Here is a 25516-nt window from a genome sequence, read left to right as displayed (position 1 = left end):
GGACTGTCCCTCTCCCATTAGACCCACAGTTGAGGTCTGAGAGTATGAAACTTCTTCAGGTGCCAGCAATGGATCATCTTGGAGCATAAGGAAGCAATTTATCCATCTGCCGTAAAACACGTACTTTACGATCAGTTCCTGACCCCTCTGGTTGTGTCCACCTTTCCTCCTCTGGCATCATGGGTGCTAAGGAGAAGCAGGTGAACAGCGAGGTGCAAGCAGCACCTTTGCATGGGATGGGTATTTTTAAGGGTAATTAAAAATGTAAACTAGCAGGAAAGAGTTGCAGGAGGACACCACATCTTGGACAGGGTCTGCTTCTGGTCTCCTGGTTCCTGAGAGCATGTAGTGAACTTTAGAGGAGCAGAGAGAAGAACTGGAAACCGAGCTGTGTCCCAGACCAGCCCTCAGAGGTCAGACAGATGCTGAGCTCAGCTCCAAGGAGGGCTGAACACCCAAGTTTAGGCAACTAAATCCCACCCAAGTGCCTTAAAAACAGTCTTGGAGGATACCGTGAGAGGTCTTTTCCTTCTGAGGAAAAGCCACCACGCTGCACATGGTCCTGCCTCCACATCATCCCACAATTGCTCCATACCCCTGCCACCCTCTTCCTAGAAATATCTACTGGGACTCACCTTCCAGGCAAAAAGGCACTTTATTCCAGGCCAGTTGGTTAGGAAAGATCCTGACTTGCTTAGGCATCCTACTAGATGTATCTTACTAGAAAGGGAGGGAGAGAAAGCCACAAGATTAGAGGCACACCTACATGCCTCCAATCTAGAGACACATACTAGAAAACTGAGTGAATTTGGTTGAAAGTGGTTTAGTGGAGCAGGCAGCCTTCTGTTTTAAGAGATTTCTGATATCTCTCAGTCTGCACTGCACCACACAGATTTAAAAAAAAAAAAAAAGACAAAAAGCAAAAAACACACTTCTGCTACTGGCAGTACAATTTTGGCTGGCATGCGTGAACCTCTATTAACCTGTGGCCCGTGCTAATGTGCTGGTACAGCGACAAGCCTTACAGTAGGAGAGTCCATCCTGCTGTTATTCCTTGTAATGGGAAGCTTCCAAAAAACAAGCCAAACCAAATATTTGTAGCAAAGGCAGGGGCTGTCCGGAGGGAGCCGCCACAGGCAGGAATGCTCCTGCCACTGGGCAGGAGGTGACATCATCCAGATTCCTTCGCTGAGGAATGCAGGATTTGACTTCTTCCCTGCCAGTAATTGCTTTTCAAAAACAGACCTGCCCGGGAATGCACATTTCACCCATCCCGTTCCATTGCACAGCAGAGAGGCCAAACATGTTCCCCCCCCGTTCCCCTTCTCTTCCATGGTGTTAATGGGGCTGTTGCATGGACAGGCATGAAAAAGGATGAAATTGCTCATTCCCCAAATCGCAGGTAAAAGCACCCAAAATTCCATAAGTGGGAGCTGGACAGAAGTCTGGGCAGGGACTGGGGGCTGGTGGGGGGAGCGATGACTTCTCCTTGGGGCTGGCCGGGTTGGGGCAGGTGATGGGCTGAGTATGTGCATGGACTTCTCTGCTGGGCAGACTTTGCTGAGAGCTGCAAGAGGAAGCCATGTGAACATCTCCGTGATGACCCCGTTTCTCGGTCCTGCAAAGCCCACCAACCACATCACGTGTTTTTGAACGCAGGACTTCAGCGTGAGGACTAAGGTGAGTTGGACTCGATGGTCCTTATAGGCCCGTTCCAACTTGAGATGTTCCATCATGCTACGATTCGGATATGCTGACATGCAGAGCATCCTGGCTAGCCAGCCTACACCTTGCTTAGTCTGGTAGGGCTGACTCTTAAGCAAAGCCATAATTCCCCCTCCATGCAGCTCTTGGCTTCTCCTTTGGGTTGAATACCCCCATGTCCCATCTCCAGCCCCTTGAGCTTATGCCCCTGCACCCCTAACTCTGCATTGGCTCCAACTTCAGCAAACACCACTGGAAATTAATAACGGTTGCTAACGTTCATATGTCATCAGCACTTCCACCAGCATCGGCGACAGTAAAGGGGTCAGTTCCTGTGGGATGGAGACTGTTGCCGTCATTTCAATAGGTGGAACTAGGTGTAGTTCAGCTGCCCCCATTATGAGTCCAAAAGGGTGATTTAGTGGTTGGAAAGGCTCGAAGTTTTTTTGCTCTCAGTGCCTGAAAGAGGATGGCTGGCAGGAAACGAATGTGCCGTTCTCCAAGGCAGGGGTGGTTTCGTTCCTGCACCGATTCTTTAATTTTCCGCCAGCTTTTGGAAATTCTTGGCTATTACAACTGGACTATTAAATCAACAGCAGAAAAGAGGGGCTCCGGCCAAAGGAGAAAACCCACTTGGTCAGCTGAATTTTTGAAACGGGGATGGAGTGAGGACCTTCGAATGGACAGCAGCAGAGCAAGGGCTGTCTGGATCTGCAGTCCTGAAGGGGGTGAGATGCGACATTAGGTGTGCCAGGAGAAGGCCTGCTCGTTTTTGGAGCCAGCAGCATAGATAAAACCAGTGAGGATGGACGCAAAGGGGAGTCTGGGATCGTGGCAGGGTGTTGCAATGACATTTTGTCAAGGGTGTAGGCAGAAGAAACACATCTAAGTAGAAAGCAGTGATGCAGCTGGTTGGAGTCAAGTCCCACATGGAACAGGGTGACAGTGCCATGGGAGAGACCCTCTGTGGGACCCCCTGGGCTTGGCTGGGATATTATCTCCTACCAGGCAAGTCCTTTCCCTCATCGTGTCTTGGCCACCCTCCCTCACAGGGTCGTGTCTGGTGCTGGTGATCGGGGCTCACGGTTTGCAGGACTCTAACTGCTTGAGAGAAGGCAAAACCGTATCTCCCTTGTGCTGTTGCCTTTGGGAGAGGTGGAAATAGGGGTGCCCTGCTCATTTCTGCCCAGAGTCACCCTAGAGACAGCAGAGAGTCTGCTCTGACGTGGGCTCCAGAGGGTTGAGGTGAAGGCTCCCAGGCTTTGAGGTCAGTAGAGACCCAAAACGCTGCCAGGGAAAAAGATGACGATGGATGAAGATCTGCTTTCACATGATGCAAGGAAGCTCACAGGCTCCATATTCATCACAGCTCAGTGAGTCGGGTACCACCAGTCGGCTGTGGGACTCTGCTCCTCAGGCTCCAGCTCCTCACACACAGCCCACAGGGCTCTACCTTGTCCATCTGTGTGCAGACTGAACTGTCTTATAGCAATGCTGTGGAACATAATTTGGGGTTTTGATTCACATCCCTTAATTTGTTCCTTCTTAATCTTTCTCAGAAACACAGATGGTGTTGCGGTTTCTTATTTATTTCTGTCTGGAGGCTAAAGGGAGGATGCCTTGGAGAGGAAGGGAGGGAAAGAACCAGAGATGGAAAGAGTGAGTTTTCAAGAAGAGCCACCCACAACTTCATCTTCTTTCCCCAGCTTCTGGTAATGGCCAGGTCGCTGCAGCTATTCGCTCCAGAAAATTTCCAGGGGGTTTCCTGGAATACCGAAATGTGGTGGGCTGGGTGCCCAGCCAGTGACCACTATCAGAGCTGCAGCAAAGAGGATGGACCTGAGTTGACCAGCAGCAAACCAAGATGTATCCCAGTAGCTGCCTGTAGGTCAGAAACCCTCACTTGGCATTTCTAAGGGCTATTTATTGCAAAGTGAAGGAAGATCAGGGTTTTTTTCTTTCTTTTGCACCCTCTTTCTGCAGCATTGTCCATCTTCTTTAAACTTAGCAATGTTCAAATTAGCAGAGGAGGCTGAACTGGCTCTGGGCTGGCAGAAAGCATGGAAGAAAAGAAATGTGAGCACAAGACTGAGAGACTAGGAAGGGGCTTGCTGCATGTCATGCGGGGTTTTTAGTATTATTGTGGATTAAACTGTGACTGTAGCATCCTCTGTGTCCCATCCCCAGCCTCACAGTGCAGCTTCACACATCCCTGCTTGGGAACCGGCCAAATACCTGGTATGGGGCTGCTCGACCCCTGTGCAAGCCCCAGTGAGACCAGGAGTACCTGCTCCGGCAGCGGGAGCCCACCACATCCCAGTGGGTGGTGGAGGGTCTGATATGAGCAGGGTAGCATCCACTCGAGCCGCTCACTTCTCTAGCAAAACCTGCACCCATATGCCTGGTGCTCTCTCAGGAAGATCTCTACCTTCAGAACCAGCCTGCTGTAGCAAGCAAAGAGAGAAAAACCTCATCTAGCTGCCCACTTGTCTCAGGTGGTGGATCAGCTCCAAGCACTGGAGCATCGTTGGCTCAGCCTCACGGCCCTGCCTCTCCATGAACTGCAGAGGTTCCCCTGTGTAAAAGGGGTGGAAGGGCTGTCCACCTCCTCCTCCTGCATCTCCCCCGCCTTCCCCTTCCGCCACAACATGCTCATTCATGAAAAAGTATCTGTGGGATGGACACAGAGAGACAAATTAATGTTGGCGCATTGTTTCCCGCGCATTGGCCAAGGGAGCTTGTAGGCTCAGAGGGTTTTAATCTTTGTTTTCACAGCTGGATTCGATATTACCCTTTCTTCTCCCCAGCTTTTTATGGCTGCTCGCTTCCCAGAGCAACCTGTCGCAAAGTAGCGTGCGCACTCGTGTTGAAGCACAACAGGCTGCTGGCTTCCCGAGGGGCAGCAAGCACGGCTGTCCGCCTCGGGACTGACAACCTGCACAGCCCCGTGTGTACGTTCGGGATTGAGGCCCTAAGAGATTATGCTCTCCTACTGTCCGGGAGGGCAGTACTGCAGCAAGGAAGGTGCCATCCCATGACGGTCCTCTGAGAGCATCTGGCTGTAGGCCACCTCTCCTGGCTCCTTCCCACCCAGCACCATGTGGGGTGGAGGCAACTGGGTAGCAGGAACCAGCTCAGTCCATCCTTTGGTAGGAGAGGGCAGGCAGCGAGGCTGGGGGAGATGTTTGCCTTAGCCTTGTACATGGGACATGATGAGTCGACGGCAAACCCTCAGGCCCACGGTCGCAACCGAGGGACACCGTGGGTTGAGGGGTGCTGTAGGGTTTGGTGGAGGTGATGTGCAGTTTGGTGGTGGTGGTGTAGGGATTGGTTCTGCTGGTATAGGTTTTGGTGGAAGTTCTGTAGGGTTGGATGGAGGTGGCGTATGGTTTAGTGGTGGTGATGTAGGGTTTGGTGGTGCTAGTGTAGGGTTTAGTGGTGCTAATGTAGGGTTTGGTGATGCTGGTGTAGGGTTTAGTGATGCTGGTGCAAGGTTTGGTGATGCTGGTGCAAGGTTTGGTGATGGTGGTGTAGGTTTTGGATGGCTGGATGCCCAGCATGGCAGACAGGCAGGGGTGTGCTCATGCCCACCTGGGCGGAGGGGGTGGAGAAGGTGCTGCCAGCACCCCACTGGATGCCCAAGGGCTTGGACCTCCAGCACTGCAGATCTCAGAGTCAACCTTTGCTTTGAGCATCAGCATGGCCCTGGGCCAGATGGGGCTGGCTCTACTCCCACCTGGATGCCAGCCTGAGGGCACCTTCTCCACCCCACTATCTACCTCTGGAGGGGAAGGAGAGACACTGATTCAACACCCCTCCAGTCCTGCGAGCTCTGGGGATGAAAAGACACGTGGTCTCCCTTCTTGGCACGGGGGACCCAGTGGCGTCCAGATGTGAGGCAGGAGCTGCTGACCTCTCCGGCGTCAGCGGGTGGGGGCCCACCTATGTAAACACGTCCAGGAAAGCTCCCAGCCCGTTCCCACCCCACGCTCGCCTTCGGATCAGACCAGCCAGCCTTCGCCGATGCTCCCGTCCCCAGGGCTCCCGGGGAAGGTACCGTACCGCTCGCCCAGCACCGGGCACTTGTCCGGGCATTTCTCTCTCATCCTCCTCTTTTCTGCCTGTAAACATTACTGTATAATTATCTCTGTGTATAATTACCTAAGTGGTTATTTAATTTTTACTGGTGATACTGGTGTAACAATAAGTCTCGGTGACCGGAGTAGAAACCTGTCCCAGTCATGCTGGGAACCTGGCCAGAAGGATAGGAAAGCACTTGCAGTAATAACGTTTCCTTTTTTTCTTTATTTTCTGTTTCATCTGTTATCTAAGAACAGTTGGCAAGAGCATGTCCAACCCATTTGTTTCCTCATTTATCACATTCGAGTCTCTCTCTCTTTACTTTTAACTATGTTTAGATCTTATTAGTAATGGAAAAATGGGCCATAAAGTCACAGCCGAGTGTCTGGTATTTTTCTTTGGCGTTTGCTTCCTTATCTTCAATATCCTTGCCTAGTTGATCTTGGATTTTTTTACCTTGAGCAGGGGTCTGTGTCTGGGTAGCCAGAGCTGAGCTCAGGAGGATGTTTTGGTGGTTTGGGGTGGCAGGTCTGCAGCACAGAGTTTATCTGGGGATGGAGCTGGCATTGGTTTATACGGTGGAGGGAAGGGTTTGGCAGCCATCCCCAGCCCTCTTCCCCATTTGCACAACACTCGGGTCATGGAGTGGCCTCACTGTTATGGCTCTATCTGACCTGACAAGTCAGAGGCTCCTCCAAAGCCAGGAGATTGGGAAATAGATGCTCCAGCGATGAGTGTTGGGATCTTCAGAAAGGTTTGGTGTCTTAGATGTCCCGGTTCAGATAAGATCTTGACTTATCTTACAAGTCCTGCTTCCTGAGCTTCTCCTCAGCTCCTGCAAGCAGGACGCTTGCTGAGATGCTGGATGATGGGTTTAGGAGACCAGCATTTCATTCTTGGTAGAGCAGAGTGGGACTCAACACACCGACCAGATGCCACACAAAAGCAAAAGGACCTTAAATCTGCTCACAGGCATAGCAGCTCTTCCAAATCACCCACACGTGGTCTTTAACCACATGGTTGTTTAAAGCACTAAGGCATGAGTTCTGCCCCAAGGACAGTGTAAGACAGGGCAGTTGCTCAGTGGTTGTGGTGTATGGCCAAGGCTGTACCAGGGACCATCATGAGAAGCAGGTAGAGCGTGGTCCTGAGTCAAATACCTGGGCTGGGTCCTGTGGGTCCCATTCCTGCACCAACTCATGGGGGGTTTGCTCTCTGCAAGCTCCTGTCCTTGTTAGGGTTGAGACATGGTTCCTCTAACCTGGACTGTGGCTGTATAAAAATACAGATATTTTTAGGGTGGCAGAGAGGTGAAGATAACTTTGGACCCAGTTCTCGTGCTGGGCTGCCTCTACACTCAGGGGTGAAAGAAACCTCCACCAAATCCCCAATCCAGAGCTTTCTTCCCTATTGCACTGCGGTTTGGGCAGGTGGATGCCAGCCCAGGATCAAGGTTGAACCTATAGACCTGAGTCCTCACTTTGGCAAATGGGGACGTGGTTCATGGTGGGTCACACTGTCCTTTATTAGGGGCAAAAGCCAGAGCCAAGGGCAGTGGCAGGGTCTCCCTGTGTTGCTCCAACCCATACAAACCTGGTTTAAATCCTGGTGGGAGTCCATCCCGAGGGTTTCTATGTGTAATGGGGCTGGTTGAACATCACCGTCCTGGCCAGCTGTGTACAGGTTGTCCCGCCTGTTGCGGTGGCTGTCCCTGTGTCTGACAGATGAGGTGTATGAGGCCAGAGATGACACCATCATTTTTCTCATTGGAACTGCTGCAAAAAAAAAAAATAGTCAGACTCTGAGAGTCAGCAGCCTTCCCGTGCGGTTGCGAAGCATTTTCCATGAGAAAACCAAAACTGCTGTGCATTTGCAAGAGGGACTTGTTGAGGAAAGCTGGAGGAGGTGTTGAGCATGTCCTGCTTTGCTTGTGCGTGTCCACAGAGGACACAACCGCTCCACCTTCGCTTTGGGGCGTTGCTGTCTTAACCCTCAAGCTGTTTCGAAGATGCTCGTCCCTCTGCAGAGTTGTTGGCTGCTCCCATCCCCTCCCCTCTCCCCCCACTGACACTGTGAATATGGTTCTCATGCAGCTGAAAAGCAGGGGAAAACGAGCCAGGGACCTCACCCAGCAGCTCTTGAATGGAGCCCAGAAGCCGTGGCTGAGCTTCCAACCTCTGTTCCCGCTCCCCTTGCTCCTGACCCCTTTTCCTGTGGTTCTTCCAAGCTCCCTCCTCATACACCATCTCTGCCCATCCACAGGTGTTAGGGAAAAAGGGAAAAAAAAAAACCCAAACCCCACACCTTTCTGAAGAAGCCAAAAATGTGGCCGCTTGACTTTTTTTCCAGTGTTCCCTCATCTTTCCCATGCACCCTGACCTTTTTTCCTCTGCCCCTGCCTGCGTTAACGCACCGCTGCTCGGTGAACTGCAGGTGGAAGAGCGGCTGCAGGGGCAACGGCAGGAGGAGGTGATGCGCCGTGAACTTTTACACAGCCATTTTCACCAGGGGATGGATTTCCTCTGATTTTTATTGAAATTTTTTTTTTTTTTTTTTTTTTTTAACACTCTTTTGTACAAGTTCAGGAAGGTCTATAGCAAATCAAGCCTGGCTTGGCTTCACAGGGTTGTGCTGCAGGTCAGCCAGGGCTGGCAACGCCGGCTGGAAATTTTATTGTTTCCTGTTATGAGAGCTCGGGGAGCCACGATGGGTTTGCAGGAGAGACGTGGGTAGCACTAACGCCAGGTATGACCCCAACGGGTGCGGCTGGAGATGGGCTTTTATTCCCATTGCTTCTCCGGCTACTTCAGGAAAGGGAAACAAATAGAGAAGGGAATAATTGCTCCATCTGACCTCTGACTATTGAGGCAGAGGCTTTTCTTTGGAGCGGGAACAGACGCAGGGAAAAAATGCTATAAAGGGCTTTGCTGTGCCACGTCCCTGGGGCTCTCTGCGAGTCCCTTCTTGCCACCTTTCGGTACGTTGGTCCGTATTATCTCACCGGCCTTGACAACTTCAGCAGAAAGGTTCCCGTCAGAAAAAAATATGTGGTTTTGTCAACACTGAAATTTGTCTCAAGAATGTGTCCATCACAGCGAAATTTTCAGCTGGGAAGGGCTGGAATAAATCACTTCTGCTCTCCAGACTGGGTTTAAATGCTTCCTCTGGGCTTTTGTACTTTAGAATTTAAATCTTATTGTTATTTAACCATATCAGATTTTTTTTTGGTCATTTTCAAAGTGAAGTGCTTTTACCTCTCCACGGTCATCAGTCAGTGATATCCAAAGGAAACATTTCACTGTTTTTCAGCAGAAATATTATTCATTCTGCTAACAGCATTGGCTTTTTGCTCCAATCACAAACCAATGCAAACTTAACAGAAATTCTGTTTTCTGACCTATCTTCTGGGCTAACTGAGGCACAACTGTGGTCCAAATTTCATGGTAATTCAGAGCCAGAGTTTATATTTTCAGAGCACACGAAAGAAAGCAGCCTTCACCTCGTTTTTCAAACATCCTGACGTGATGCAGCCAAAATCCCCGCAGGCTTTGGAAAAATGTGTGAGTTTGGTCCTTACAAGAGCCAGAGACCAACTGCAACATCTTGATCCAGATCAAAACCTTCTTGGGTTCATCCAACAAGCAGAGCTAGATGCAGAAAAAAAATCAACCTGAAGATGAATAGGTTGAGACCTTTTCTTTCTGACATTCAAATGACACATTTGCTCTGGGGTTGTCATCACCACTATCCTGAGAAGTCCACTCAGAGGTTTGCAATGAAGCAGATTTTAGCAACAGACACTGACACAGTTTTTTTCTTCTGCCTGTAATTTTTTTTTTTTACGAGAGTTAAGGCTGCATTCTTACGATGCGAGCTCTGATTAGACCCAAATCTTGGATAATGCCCAAAACTCTGGGTGAAGGAGGAAAATTTGCACAACTGAGATTTTTTTCTGCGTTAAGCTAGGGAGCGTGGTGGGACTGAAAGAGAGCCTGGAGGCCCTTGGCCAGGGTGGTTGAGTTGAGCAGCACTGTGGCCATTCCCACCTGCTCGCTCTTGTCTCTGCGTCACAGCTCCTGAGCGGGTCCCCGGGACATCCACAGTTGGCCTTGATACCATCAGCCGTAAATGGGGTTGTTGGTTCAGTTACTGTTTCTTGAGGAAACAGGCTGTTTCTGTGGCTGGGAACAAGAGCTGTCCCAAGATATGGTCCCTCCACCCATAAACCCAAGTCCTATCCCAGTACGTTGCTTCTGCCCTTGCTGGAAGGGGCTGGCCTGTCCCAAAGCACCTTAACGCAAGAGACTTCTGTCCCAGCAGAAGTCCCCAGCCCAGCCAGCACATCACCGAAGCAATGACACAACTTGGGTCCTTGGGTTGCTGAAGGCTCTGGAGACTCCAGACATGAAGAAGGAGCTCCAATGGGTGCTGATGGCCTCCTTCCCATCATGAAATGGAAGGCAACCTTGAAGATGCCCCAGTGAGATACACGCTTGGACCTCTCTGCAGCGCTTGGTTTACCTGGTCCTGTCAATCAGGCATGTGCCTGGGGACAAGCCATTAGAAATGTCAAAGTTGCAATGCTGACTTGAACCAATCTTGTAAAAAATGGGTCCCAGTCCTCTTCCAAACCCATCAATCCCCCCACACCTGTGTGCTTGGGGACCAGCAGCTCTGAAAACAGCAAGGATAACGGCAGGACGAGGGAAAGGAAAACGCACTGGGAAAGGAGGTTGCCACTCCCTGAACCACATCTTTACGTCCGGGGAAAAAAAAATCTCTATTTAGAGCCATTTCCAGAACTGCAGTGCTCCACTAAAGGCATGGGGCTGCAAGGAACAGTCCAGCCATGCCAGAGACACTAATGAAATTAAAACCTCCCTCTTCTGTGTAGCTGCAATGTTTTAAAGTGCCGCCTTCGCTTGCAAAGATAAGACCTCAGCGTGCCTTTCTGTGACTCTATCATTCACTGGCAAAGCTGTAACCCCCAGATCCCTTTTTCTCTCTAACTGCCCCGCAAATTACTGACTAATAAGAGTAATAACAAAATTCATCAGTTCTGCAGTGGACTTTAATATTATGCAAAAGGGGGAGAATATTTTCCAAGTCTAATATTTCCGTTCAGGCAGTGCCTTTGCCACCCTTTCCATTACAAACTGCTTTCAAAGCGGATGGCACCCACAGCCACCAAGGGCGAAGATGTGTCCGGCATCTCATGTCCGAAGGTCAGAGAAAAAAGTTAGTGAAGTTAGTCGAAGAAGAAAGATACAAATTAAAACTGCTCCTTCAGTCTTTGCCCTCACTTGTGGTATTCAAATATTTTTTGCTTCTCAGACATGGAATTCTGTAGTCTCCTAGGCCCAAATCCAACAATTTCCAATAAGGTAAAAACTCGACATTCTTAATTTATTTCAATTTTGTGACATTTGTCTCAAGACAGTGATGTTGCTTCCTGGGTCTTGTTTTAAAAAGCAGGCTTATCATTTGAACAAAGATGCATTTCTTGATTTCATTTAGTTTTAAAACAGATCGAATGAAAATCCAAAAGGTGAAAATTAGAGAAGAAAATGAACTGTCAGCACAATACAGTACAGAGCTTCATAGATTTGTGTTCAGAGCGGATAATTATGGTTGCTACTCATCACTGATGTAGCAGGGAGACTTTATACCAGATCTCATTATCATTAGTGACAGCACTTCTTTATTTCAATAGGACATCTAAGAGAAGTACGTATGGATCACTACTCTGAAACACAAGCGGTGCCTGCATGGAGAGGTGACTCCCAGCAGCACCCAGAATCATATAAGGCTTCATCACATCCATTCTCCCTCTGTCCCTCTTTTATTCTGTACCCCTCTTTTATTCCCTTTTCTCAATGCCAAGCATAAACTCGAGGACATGGGACGTTGCAGGGGTGGGTCGGGAGTGAAAAGATGCCTATTACTGTTTTAGCCTGTACATTCATTTATGGCTAGAAAAGCTCTGTTTGCTCTCCAGTGTCTTCCTTGGGAGGAAGAAAACACAAATTGTTTATAACTGGGTGCATACTCCTGCCCTCCTCTGTTATCTACCCACGCAGCAAAGGTTTTAGCATGCACACAAGCTGTTCAGAGGTGAAAACCCAGCTAAAGCATGCAGAAAAAATGCACGGGTCTGGCTCTGCCTCCAGCCTTCTGCCTCCTCCCCTGGGCAACGGTTTGGGCAATGGGTGATGGTTTGGTGATGGGAACCACTCAATCCCTGCCAGTGTGATGGCCAGACTTGCTGGGCAGGAGGCTGGAGCAGGAGCAGATGTTGCTTGGCTCGCCTGAAGCACGGATGCCCAAAAAAAACTTCCACCAGACGAGATTGCTGTGTGTATAAATAACCCGCACGGTTAGAAAGCAAAGGGCCTGGAAAGGCTGCATGACCCACGGGACAGGGACCATGCTGAGCTGCCTTTTATCTCTAAGTTGCTGCCTGCAGTCCTGCAGAGCCTGGAAGTTGTTCTCAGCTAGTTATTTTTAAATAACTAATAATACTTCTCTGCAGCTCCATCCTGCAGCGGCTGAAGTGGGTGGAAGTTTCACCACAGTTCTTTGATGGGAATGAGATCTTGGTGGCCATCCCTCAGGTCTGATGGATCTCATAGGACTTGTCTTTTAGAAGTAGATGGTGTGACATGTGCTGGAAGCTGCAGTGTCCCCACTTGGGGGGATGCACCCAAGGAGACCACGTGGTGGCCCACGTGGAGGTGACTCACCGCACTGTCTGCAGACCTGAAGGACCACGCAAGCAAGGACGTCTCTGCCCCAGCATGCTGGAGGTCAAACCCAACCCCAGGAACATGCAAGCATAACGTGGCCTTGGCTCGCTGCATGTTTTCGTGCCCTCAGAGGGGTCCCAATGGGAGATCTCCAGGGAAGTTGGGGCATTGCTGGAGGAGATCTCCAGCCCTGGTGCTCTCCTCTGAAACCAGCTCCCTATGTTCCCATGTCCTTTGAGAGTGCAAGCTTTGTTGGTGTGCTATGTGCTTAAGTTGAAGCATGCAGCCGGGGTCGTGACAATTTAACTGCTTCAGAAGCTTATTCCCCTCAAAATACCATCCAAACGCTGGTTTCCCTAGCGTGGCATATTCCCCCAAGGGTATGTTCATCCCTACACCTAACTTAGCTGATTATAAGGCTTTTTCCACCTGCCTATTACAGACAACTACTCGTGAACAGCGAATTAACTTATCACTGTGTATAAGTAAATAGTTTGTAACTTAAAACCTTCAGGAAAGTTACTGCAATGTGTCCAGAAATGCTATATACCCTGGAGACCCCATTAACTGTAATGGGGTCGTGTCGCACAGCCCAGCTCTGGTGTCAGCAGAGGCTCACATGTTCCTGGGCTCTCACAGAACGACTTTCAGCGGTGCAGCCAAAGTGTCAGCCAGCATGGAGCGGTGCAGGAGATGCTCCTGCTTGCAAAAGCGTCGGCATGAGATGCTCCAGTGAGCAGGAATTGCCCCTCTGTATCCCTTCGGGCTCTTTGGGAAACTAGGGGTCTGACAGCCGTGTGAATGTCCTGCTTTGTCAGGACCAGGGATGAAAGTTCCCCCTTGATCAAAATGTACATCTTCCCATGCTTTCTCCCCTCAAAGGCTGGGACTGATCCTTTTTGTGACTTCTTGGCTGCTGCTGTCGCTTCCTTCTCCTCCTCACTGGCTCCTGGGGACACTTCTGCCTCGACTCTCCATTTCCATCTCAGCAGATACCAGGAGCCCTGATCCTGCTGGCGTGGCAATGACAAGGCTCTCCAGGGATGGGGCAGGGAGGAGAGGCGATCCTTGAACTATCTGGACGGAGAATTTCTTCTTCACTTGCCTTAGGCTTCATGTACATTCCCATAGTTTTTATTTCTTCTTCCCTCTGCAAAGAAGCCAAAAAGGCTCCGTGTGTGCTCAAACCCCTTCCCCATCCTTCATCTGCTCTCTGCTCCCATCCACCAACTTGGAGAGAGGTGCACGACCTCTTTCAGAGAAAGCTTTGCCTGGGGGTGCAGCAAAGCAGGAGCTTCAGAGCAGTTTTTCTCACTAGTGAGCCTTCCCTCCTTTTTTACTATTTTTTTTCCAGCAGCAACCAAGGAGCTTTTGCCAAAATGTGTTTTCCACATGTTCCCTATTAGTCATGCTCTCTGTCTTACAAATCTGTTACCAGTGCCACTAGCTGATGCTATTAATTTACTTCCAACCGGCTCAAGAGCTCAGCAGCAAAATTCCAGGCAGTGTTCCTAAAACCAGACCCGGCGGCTTGTTTGGATTTAAAACCAATGCCCCTTTCTTTCCTGGTGTATATATATAGCACCTTCCCTCTTTCTTCCAAGGCTTGGCAAGGCAAAGAGGGGCCAGGAGCGGCGGTGGGACCGGCCGTAGGGGTGCGGGCAGCTCGGACAGGACCTCCCGGCGGTGGGTGCCCGGTCGAATGCAGAGGCGGGGTTTGACAGAACTTTAAATACTTCCCTTGAGCTCTGGTTTCCAACTGCTGGAGCACGGCTGGACTGAGGCGGCGGGAGTTTATCTAGGGCAAGGCAGAGGGCTGGCGGCACGGGAATGTCGGCGGAGGAGGGAAAGCCTCTGCGAGAAGCACCATGTCTCTGTAAGTAGATTTTTTTCCATTGTTTTCCCTGCAGTTTGAGCAACGGTGTGGGAACTGTGCGGAAAGGAAGGACGTCCAGCTAGCACAGATGTTTTTTTGGTTTTGGGTTTTTTTTTTCCTTCTGCTTATTTTAGACTCAGGTTTTAAAGTTTTCCCAGTTCCAACAGTTGTGGCTGCGACTGCACAGAGGGGACAGTGAGTTTTGGGAAGTAACCGTGATGAGAATGTGGAGCCAACAGCTCATTCCTGTACCTGGCTATACGCAATTTTCACTACTTTAAGTGCTGCTGGTGGGTTGAGTGGTCCAACTCCTCCTTTGTAGCTGTTTTGAAGTGAAACTTGTACCCCGCGTGCGTTTCATATACTGCATGTCAGCTAGTCTGGAGGTGACATGTGAAGATAGATGACTGAATGAATGGATTTCAAAGCCACAGGGATGGTGGGTCCTCTCATGCGATCTCTCCAGCAGATAATTTAGCTACGTGAACCACCTAATCTAATCCATCTACCTGCTGCAGATCCACACAGGTTTTTCTCCCCAGGGAGCTGGACTGTGTAACTTTCCTGCTGCATGGAGGAATTAGGTCTGAAGCACATGGAAGACGCAAAAATCCATTTTCTGTGCTTTGATGGTTGGCATTGTGAGAAGATGAGATATAGCCTTTTCCTAGTACCATCCTATTCATCAGCAAAAGCAATGTGAACAAATCCTTCCTTGGCAACTTGTTTGCCTTATAACTGATTACAAAATATAATGGTGTACTAACCCCCCGCCCCGAGCAATTAAAGGCATCTCGTAGTACAGTCTTTCTAGCCAGTGAGTCGCAAAAAGCACTGGAATTTTAACTGAACTGATCGTAGGCAGGGTTTTTAACTCATTTCTTCAGCTCCTGCTTTCAAATACGGTGCCAGGAGAGCGGGTGGACATGCAGGAGCGTAATGTCAAGGTGTGATCATACCCAGAGGTAACAGCGGGGTCCCAGGGGCGCAGAAACAGCTCGAGGCTGTTTCCTGCAGATGTTCCTGCAGATCCAGATGTGCACAGAGGGCTGAGCCTCAGTGTCAATGGCAGGACAAATAGCTCAGGCTAGTGGCTGGTAACCAGAGGTGGCCTTCTCAAAGCAACAACCCACCTCTTCTGTTATTTTGCAATTTCTTTCCTTTTCCTTGACTCAGGAAGTTTGTGAATGTTTTGAAGCAATGCTATTGGGTGCTCCTTTCTAAAATGTGTTTCCCAGAGGAGGCAATGGGTGCTTTGCTAATAATCCTGACTAATATCAGATCAAAACTTGAATATTTACTCCAAAAGCCATCATTACCTTGGTCACACCCTCCCTGCCCCAGCAAACAGCTGTTGGGAGGCGAGTCTGAGCTTTGGGAATTGTGTCCTTGAGGAACACTTGCAAAATGGTAAATTATCCTCAGTGTAGGCATCATAAACTCTTTAGGTGAGCACTGAAATTATAAATGAACTGCTCTACAGGACACTGGAAGCCTGTGTTTTAGAACAATTTGGGGCTTGCAACTAATTGGGGATGCAGGTGGGAGCTGGTGGGTGGCTGAACACCCCAGCCAAGCTGGGGCCGATGTGGGCTTGATCCAAGCCCCAGCCCTGCCTCAGCTGGACCTGGATGCTCCAGAGATGGATGCACCATGTCCCACAGTGGGCCATCACCGCACCCAGCGGGGTCTTCCTTTCCCAGCCCCCCGGCAGCTGGAGCTTGGCCAAATGCCTGGGTTAATCCTGCAAATCATTTAATGCCCCATTTTGCCCATATCTGAATGAGGACATAAATCAGAGGAAGGGTTAAAGACACTTTAAAGTGTATCCACTGAGTCTAAAGAAGCAGATGGGGGATGCTTTCCAATCTCACCCCTGAATAAACCTAATTTTCTCAATAAATAAAAAGTAACTCTGTGGGGATCGCTTTCCACATTCTTCCACAGTGGCTGAATTGTCCTGAAATTGCAGCAGGAGCGTTTCTGTACCGACCACTGGGTCCAAGGCATCACTTTTGGGGCAGGAGATGGAGATTCTGGCCCCAACAGGTTTGAGGGCTGTTGTTATTCACCAGGTAAGTTGAGGGCAGAGAGGAGAACTTCCCCACCTCTTCTTCTGGCTTATTACCCAGCCTGGAGTGAGCTGTTTCTCTGCTCCCTGCCTCAGTTTCTCCAGCTACAGGACAAGAATAACACCATCTGCAGAGTGCTCCCACAGTCTCAGTCTGGCGTGTGAAGACTTGGGGGTTTGGGTTCGCAGAGGATTTGTTTGATCTAGAAATAGCAGGGTTAGAAAATTCCATCTGCCTGCTCTCGAGAGCCCTCGACAGTGGAAGAATTTCACTGCATCTTGAGCCACGGACTGCGCTGCTACCTCCCAGGGCAGCACAAAGGCGAGTGCTGAGCAAACCAGCGCTGTTTGGCTCCAGTCCTAAGAAGCAAAAACGCATTCCAGAAGGGCTTGATGTGGAGAACAGAACCAGGCACGTTCGCTTCTCGCTCCCACCTGGGGCTGTGCCCATGGCTGGCGCCGGTGGCTGCTCCCACCCTGCGCCTGGCACAGGTGATGGGCTCAAAGCCCGGCTTGTGCCATGGAAACCCTAAGGCATAATTTTGCGTCTCCGTATAAAAGTGGTGCAGAGCCAGGTTAGGACCAGGCTCATGTCTGACGGCATCATTTTTCCTCCTGGATGTTTACCTCCACTCAGCCATGCTCACCCAGCACGGAGGGGTAGGTTTGCTGTCCATACCCTTTCAACGTATGGACGACAGCTCCTTTTTCTTCCTCTGCGTGATCGTGGAGGACTGCAGAGGAGCAGCCTGTGCTGGGCCAGCTACTGCTGAGCCATAACATACCGTTGCCATGTGCTACCCCATGCTAACTCGCTCGTGTCCATGCTCACGTGCTTGGCTCCCGCATCTGCCACCAACGCATCCACTCTTTGCTTCTGGGTGCAGTAGTAGGTGTCAGTTCATGGGTGGGATTGGGCTGGCAGATGCCTAATTTACTGCCTGCCATCAGGTGTCTGTGTGGAAACAAGGTGGGTAAACTCCATAACGAGCCTGAGGATGATTCAGAGGAGGGATGCAGGGGAGCAGAAAGGATAAACCCATTCTCTGCTGCCCTGGGGGGACAGCCCCGCTGTTCCCCACCACAGTGCTCTTTGGGTCTGGGTGCTTTCCTTATTGCTCTCATCTCCAGGTATCGGTCAGGGCTGCTGCCAGTCAAGCAGTAAGATTGCCTTCTGCCTTTATTGCTGCCTGGGGTCACCCAAGGAGCTCGGGCTGAGGCCCCATTGCAAGTTAAGCTAAACACAAAATGGTTATTACAAAGCTCTTCCTCTCCAGCTGTCCAGGTCTTCTAATAAATGCATGTTTTTCTCTGAAAGTTTTTCAAGGTTTATTTTTAAAACAGTCTGCATTTGATTAAACTTGTTTTGGTTTGTTTTGGTTTGTTTGTTTTGTTTTGTTTTTTCAAGAGGAACTTAAAAGGGCCATCCGCCTGTAAACATAAATATTCCCATTCTTTTGCTGATTCTTTGCATTTTTCCATGTTTGCTAATGAAAGATATTTCAGCAGTGCAAGTCTCTGTGATGTGGGCAGCATCCTCTACTCCTGCTTTCAGCTCAGGCGCTTGAGCCCATGGTGTGCAAGCAAGAGATTACCACAAGTTAAACACCTTTTTGTGCCTAGCTGCCTTCCATGTTGCCTTGTGTTCACTTTTACAGTCACCCAAACCCTTCTTACAGATGAGCGACGTCTTGAAACAGGCAACAAAGCGGGAAATGGTGAATCTAGTAGGTGCTGTGTCTTGTTGCGTTATTAATCTGTGTTTATTATGATTACGGTGCTGCAGCATGCCCCCACACCGGCCACGGCTCGTTCCCCAGTGCTGCGCTCTCACGGTCAGCCCCATGTCGTGGTCCCTCAGAGGTCCTGGGCTGATGGGCTGCAGCAGTGAAGGGTGCCTCTTTGAGATAAAATGACTTTATCTCTCACAGATGTGCCAACGTCACAGCCGTATCGCTGACTGCAGCCACAGATGTTAACTCACCGCGATGTTTTTTTATTTCCCCCTCTTCCTGCAGGTTATAACTGAGTAGCCCTTATGACCAACATGAGCTGGAGCTTTCTCACCCGCCTGCTAGAAGAGATTCACAATCACTCCACCTTCGTGGGGAAGGTCTGGCTCACCGTGCTCATCGTCTTCCGCATTGTCTTGACAGCGGTGGGGGGGGAGTCCATCTACTCCGATGAGCAGAGCAAGTTCACCTGTAACACCAAACAGCCCGGCTGCGACAACGTCTGTTATGATGCCTTTGCGCCGCTGTCACACGTCAGGTTCTGGGTCTTCCAGATCATCATGATATCCACCCCTTCGGTCATGTACCTGGGCTATGCCATCCACAGGATCGCCCGGTCGGCGGAGGAGGAGAAGAAGTTCAAGGGATTCAAGAAGAAGAAGCAGTTTGCTTTGAACTGGCAGGCAGTGCGCAACATGGAGGACCCGATGGAAGCTGACGAAGAGGAGCCCATGATCTCTGACGACACGGCAGAACACGAGAAAGCCAAAGCCAAGCCCAAGAGCAAAGAGCAACAAAAGCACGATGGGAGGAGGCGCATCCAGCAAGAAGGATTGATGAAAATCTATGTCTTCCAGCTACTTACCAGAGCTTCGTTTGAAGTTTGCTTTTTGATAGGGCAGTATTTGCTCTATGGTTTTGAGGTAGAAGCCTATTATGTCTGCAACAGAGTCCCTTGCCCTCACACCGTGGACTGCTTTGTGTCCCGGCCAACAGAGAAGACCATCTTTCTCCTGGTGATGTATGTTGTCAGCTGCCTGTGCTTATTGCTGAACATGTGTGAGATGTTTCACCTGGGGTTTGGGACCATCCGAGATGCCATTCGCAACCGGAAAATCAACAGCTTTAGGCAGCCTCCCTACAACTATGCCTACGCAAAGAACATCTCCTGCCCTCCCGAGTACAACCTGGTAGTGAAATCAGAGAAGTCCACCAAGATCCCCAACAGCCTGATGGCTCACGAGCAGAATTTGGCTAACGTCGCTCAGGAACAGCAATGCACCAGCCCGGACGAGAACCTCCCAGCAGACTTGTCCACCCTTCACAAACACTTGCGAGTGGCCCAGGAGCAGTTAGACATAGCATTTCAGAGCTACAGCAGCACCCAGGGCAACACACAACCTTCTCGAACGAGCAGTCCTGCCTCGGGTGGCACAGTGGTCGAGCAGAACAGGGCCAACACCGCCCAGGAGAAACAAGGTGCTAAACCCAAGGCCAGCTTGGAGAAAGGGAGCTCAAGCAGTAAAGATGGAAAGACATCTGTATGGATATAGCTTCATCTAAAAAGAGAGAGGGCAGCGTAAGTGGGGTTTTTATTTTGGTTTGTTTCTGTTTTTTTGGTATTGTCTTGTGTTCGTCTCACAGGGCACAGGCACAATTTTTATATGGAAGTCAAGAGATACAAGGAGTTTCAGACCAATTTAGTGCTGTCTTCCAGTACGTTAACAAAAGACTTTTCTTCCCCGATTCCAACATGTTCTCCAGCCAGGAACCTCCAGTGAGCAACAGCAAAACCCCCCCATCTCCCACCCCTTCCGTCACCACCAGAGCCCCCAACAGAGACTGGACAATGTGCTGTGATGGGAAACGGAGCTGCTGGTGGCTCAGGAGAGAAGTCAGGCTGACAGCGAGCAGCTCCCCTCCTGCACGGCAAGGCTAGAGTGCTGTAGGTCAGGCAGTGTTTAATTACTAAATATCCTTAAACAAAATTAATTTCTGATCCCTTGATAAGAAAAAACAACTGACATATTGCATGAACCTCCATGACACGCTTACAGCTGCTGTCCTGCCTGAATTGTTAGATGCTCTAGCAGGCATCGCTGGAAACGAAGGCATCGTTCGATGCTGCGAGCCCTGAGCTGGCATCCAAATCAGGTTACGGGCAGAAACACAGCGACTCTCTTACACAGGGAGACCTAAAAGCATAGCACAGTGCTGAAGGTTTTCGTCTTTTATTCCTCTGTGTCAAAGCAAAAAGCAAATATGATCAAACACTACACAGCAGGAGCGGGCAGTGACATTGTGTCATACCGGTGCCTGTGTAGCCCTTGCTACAGATGTGATGGGAATCGTTGCAGTTACAGTGTTTTTAACAAACTGCTGCTTCACATCATCAGAAAGTGCCTTTATGCAACCAGGAAAACAAAATCGTAAAGAGTTTAGACTTCTTTATTTGCTGAATTTTAGTAGAGATTGGAAGATCAGTGTTGGCAAATTTGTTTTTCTGTTTAATCAAACCCTTATAAATAGTGGCAGATGGCAGACCTATGCATAGTGTGTATATGATGTGTGTGTGTGTACATGTACGTATATATACAGACACATATGAACATGTGTGTATGAATATAGACATAGAGAGATATATATAAATGTAATATCAACCCTGTGGTAATTTTACAGCCTTCCACATCCCCTGGGAAAACCCAGCTGGTCCAGGACTACAGCTGATCTCATCCTGGAGCAGTCTTTGTTTTTCCAGCCTCCAGCCCCACCTGGGGAACTGGCAGCTTTCACACACTTGCCTGGGGAGCTCAGCAGAAGATGTGGCTTCAGTGGGGACAGGACCAGGACAGTAGCAGGAAGTTTTTCATTAGTTTATGGGGAGCTTTTTCAGCTTGGCTTGGTTTTAGGGTGGTTTTCATGCAGCTACAGGAATATGGGGGCATGTTAAAACCAAGCTGCTAGTGCTGAGGATGTGCTTTGGCAGGGTGGTTTCATCCCATGTCTCTTGCACAGCTGCAAGGCTGTGGCTTTGTACTCCTCCAGTAACACAAAATAGAAAGAAAACCTCATCACTGGGAGCATCTCCTGCCGAATGGTAGAGGCTGAAACCAGACACTGCCCCACTCTGCCGCATCTCAGAGTGGGTCTCATCCCTGAGATGTTCCCAAGATGCCTGGGGCTTGGCAGATGCTCTCGCAACCTCCCAAGAGTCCAATGGTTGATTCACCACCATGGAGAACCCAAATAGGCAGAGCCTTCAAGATCAAACTTAACACAAAAGAAGTGAATCCTGACTGAATACAGCGCCATCCCTGTGCTGAGCTGTTCCCTCAGGGCCGTGCCAGCCACCCAAAGTCGCATGCATGTCCCTGTGCCAGTATTTTTCATCCATTAGATCTACATGACTTCTTGCTGGGAATCTTTCTTATGTCCTTGAGATTGGGTCCTGAAAGCCTTGAGGATGCATGTTCCCCAGGTGGCTGGGCCCTTTGGCCAGTCTTGGGAACAGGCAGAGAACTTGGGTACGGCCTTTAGTTCCTGGGAACCTCAACTGAGCTGTGCCATGCCGTTAAAGAACAGTGCTGGCAGCAAAAAAGTGGGTTTAAAAAGAAAGCAAAGAAACATCCTACGAGGTATCCAGCTGTAAATATTCACCGTGGCTTTGTGTAACAGTCTGGGAAAGACTTTCAGGTTTGTTCCTGGTCCTGCTGAAGGCATCGGTAAAATGCCTGGAGTGCTGCCTGCCCTCACTGCTAGAGATCTTCCCCTTGAAAATGGACAGCCGCATCCAGGAGGAGGATCAGTGGATCCTCCCAGCAGCAATGGTCAGGAGTAACACACATCTGTTTTGTGGAGGGATGGCCCTTCTGCCATGAAGTTTGAATGAAAGGCTCAGAAAGGTCACACCACGGTGGCGGGGAGACAAACATATCCAACTGTGCTGTTGCTCCTTATCCCATGTGTGGGAATGTGCTGTCCTCCTGGGCTGGGCTGTACCGGGCAATGCAGGAGAGGCTGGTTGCTGACGGTGCTGCTACCATGAAGATAAATGCATGCAGGTCCACAGCCCAGGGCTGCTGGGGAGGATAACAGAGGTGCTGCTGGGTGGAAACTTGCTCTCTAGCGATTACAGCTGTCCAGGGCACAAGCTTGTCCTCCACATCAATGTGACTTCTCCTTTATCGCCAGCCCTGTGTCCCCATGGGAAACAGTGTGTATTTAAAGTCATGATCCCAAGGGAAGGATGGAAACTCTGAGAGCGATGGTTGGATGCTGCCTGGGTTTTTCTGATTCCTTTTTGATGAGCAGCAGTATCACAGCCCTGGATAAACTCATCCTTCCCACACAATGCTGGAAGGTGCTGTGCAGGAGTCCGGATTTTGGATTTCTCTTGCCCATACCAGCAACACCTCCCTCAGCCCCAGACATGGCCTGAGCATTTTCCAATGACTCAGATGGGCCCCTCAGCTCATGCTGACCTGCAGATTCACCAGCGAGTCACCAAATGCAGGCATGGGCATGTGCCTCCCTTGCTCTCACTTCTGGAAACCATCCTGGCCTCACCATGGGGAAAAGGGGGGGGGACACAGATTTTAAGCCAGAAACCTCAGAACCTGATCACAGGGACCTGACTGAATCATTAAATACATTTTATACAGCAGGGCTATACCCCCTTCCCCAGCAATATAGCTGGTCAGTGCCTGATGGGAGGAGATCCCTGGGCTCCATGGCTGCAGATTCAGAGACACTTAGAGCAACAGGGCTGGAAAGAACCACAGATCTTCTCCCCAACTTGCCACCATCAAATGCTTCCTTAATGGCTAACATGAAGCCCTCTCGCCGCAATCCCTGGCGTCTCCCCTCCTCAGCAGCCATGGAGAACATCTCATGCCTTTAATGGCTGCAGAAACTTTTGGCTGTTTGAAGACAGTTTTCATCCTCCTCAAGTCTGCTTTAAGTTAAACAACTCCAATCTCATCAACCTTTCTCCAAGGGCTGCTTTTCTATCATGGTTTTCCTTGGTGTCTTTGAACCACCACCAGCCAGTCCATATCTTCCCAATGGTGTGGCAGCGCTGGTCCTCGGGCCACCTTCCCACTCTGCTCCTCTTCATGCCCCCATCTGCCATCCTGGTCCTCCCCAAAACCCCATCTTCTGCAGGCATGGGGATTGCTCCCCTCTTCACGTGTGTGCTTGTACAGTCAGGATCTTCCTGCTCCCCTTCAAACTGCCTTTTTATTTTCACACTGCAGACCCGGTGCACCAAGGGGGTTTTGAATGATCTGTCAGTCCTGCAGCAGATTTGCAGCCTCCTCCCGGCTGGTGTCACCATCACATTTAATACGCACACACTGTTTTCCATAGTGAGAGTCAATAATTGCAATATTGACGAGTACTAGAGCCAGGGCGATCAATGCAACCTCCTCATCCAGCAGGGACACAGGGTAACTGCTCTCTCCACCGTCCTTCCAGCCAGCCCTGCTCATCTATCAGGCTTGAAATACTTCCTTGCATAAAGTGCTTTGCAAATGGGAGCTGATCTTGCTTTCTAAGCCTTTTGACAGGGACAGAAGCACAAGAGCACATTCCCGACAGGACTGCTCCTGTGTCATGGGCTGCCTGGGAGAGATGCAAAGTGGCCTGCAAGGTTCCAGCCAGCCTGGAGGGTACCGCTGACTCCTCTGACCCTGGGTAGGAGGGACCCCAGTTCTCCCAGATTCCATCTGAGCCACACACAGGAGCCAGCATGAGTCAGACAGCCCTAGAAATATAAAGGATTATTATTATTATTACGCATACTGAGTTGCTCACTTCCCCCCTTCCTCCTCCCCTCCTTGGCCTCTAAAGCCTTTAGGATATTGTGTCTTTCCACCAAGTCACTGCCACAAAGGCAACCAACATGCATTAATGTCTCTGCAGGAGTGACTCCTTTTGGGGCAGGAGCAAAAGTCCCCTCTTTATCATGTCAGTTCAGGAAGGAAAAGGAGAGAGAGGCGAAATAAGCATAACCACAAGCAAAAAAACCCATCACAACCATTACAAACTAAACCAGCGTCTCAAGGAATTTCAATTAGACGACAGGCAGCGTCAGCCACAGAAGAAATGTCAGTAGTATAATTAATGCTTTGCTTTTTTTTTACAGGCTAGTAGTTTTGTTCACACACAAGACGGGTTTAGCTTTGTAGCTGAACTAATCATAAACGTTGACTCTCTTGCTAAACTTGGTCGGATAAAGTGCCCACGCTTATATTTCTGTTCTTACCATTAAGGGCCAGGAATGTCCCACGTAAAAGCCAGATTACCTTGTTGCTTGCATTGCATTCCACTGGGAAATACTTGAACTTAACTCAAGGCCATAACCAGTCTGTGCTGTTACGAAGTTTCTGGGATTGTTATTTTTTTTGTTGTTCATTTTTTTATGTACTAACTGTATTTGTACTAGAAATTTTTTGAGTATGAAGTTGAATCTGTAAGTATTTTTCAGTGTAAATGTTACATCTGGGCTGTAGTTAGAATATTAAACACTGGTCAAAAGAGAAAGATACATCAGTCCAACTCTTCAGCTGACTATTCCACATCCATTACTAATAAAATGGAATAAAACTTACATTTTGTTACAGTATGTAAAGTGTGTGATGTTTCCGTGAGAAGGGCACTGAGTGTTGATGACAAGAAATTCTACTTAATCTATTATTTGCCTGTTTTAGCCATGTAAGAGCTCTGTTTTCCCAGATACGGCTATAAATCAGAGCAAAATATTTTTGCCTTAAGAAGCAGTTGACCTTCTAGTTGTTTGGGATGTGTTGTCTCTCTGATGAATCACTGCCTACAATTCCTTCAGGCATGGAGCTTAAACTGCTCAGGAAAGCCTGTACATTCAAAAGCAAGAAAACTTTGCAGAATCTGGGAGAAGCTGATGATTCAAGCTGAGCAAACGATGGGAAAGCACTTGTGAGAAAGCCTGCCTTTCTGAACGACCTGTCTTTGCTCCTCCCATTAAATAACAGGCATATTCACTCACAACCCCTGTCCAAAGAGTCTTCAGGAAACAAATTCTGGATAGAAACATGTGTTTTTTTCTGTTTTTTTGGCAGTTGTGGTATCTTTACAACTTCTTTGGCATGAGCAGGACCAGCTCCCACCAAGAGACAGAGAGGAACAGGCTCCTCTAACAAGTCCACAAGAAATGTCAATAGTCAGAAACACTTTAGCCTCATAGGTCGCATCCTTTGCAGTGCTACATAAAACACCCCAAAGAAAGGAAAACTTTGCTAAATAACAAGGTGTCTTTCAAACTAGCAAG

At 49.3% G+C, this 25516-nt stretch overlaps 1 protein-coding gene across 1 annotated transcript; it reads left to right on the top strand.

Moving 5' to 3' along the window:
* The first annotated feature begins 18501 nt into the window (after positions 1-18501).
* Positions 18502-19763, top strand: GJC2 (gap junction protein, gamma 2, 47kDa). Its single transcript, XM_010561535.1, has one exon. The coding sequence runs from the start codon at positions 18516-18518 to the stop codon at positions 19761-19763; it is 1248 nt and encodes a 415-aa protein (XP_010559837.1). The 5' UTR covers positions 18502-18515.
* The last annotated feature ends 5753 nt before the right edge of the window (positions 19764-25516 follow it).

The sequence above is a fragment of the Haliaeetus leucocephalus genome, unplaced genomic scaffold, assembly GCF_000737465.1.
Source record: "Haliaeetus leucocephalus isolate CR32 unplaced genomic scaffold, Haliaeetus_leucocephalus-4.0 Scaffold0, whole genome shotgun sequence".
Classification (NCBI taxonomy): Eukaryota; Metazoa; Chordata; class Aves; order Accipitriformes; family Accipitridae; genus Haliaeetus; species Haliaeetus leucocephalus.
Note: the sequence above shows the minus strand (reverse complement) of the source record. Positions and strands in the feature narration are given on the sequence as shown.

Excerpts from the sequence above, each read along its gene's own strand:
- GJC2 (XM_010561535.1), top strand. The coding sequence starts at position 18,516 with ATGACCAACATGAGCTGGAGCTTTCTCACCCGCCTGCTAGAAGAGATT.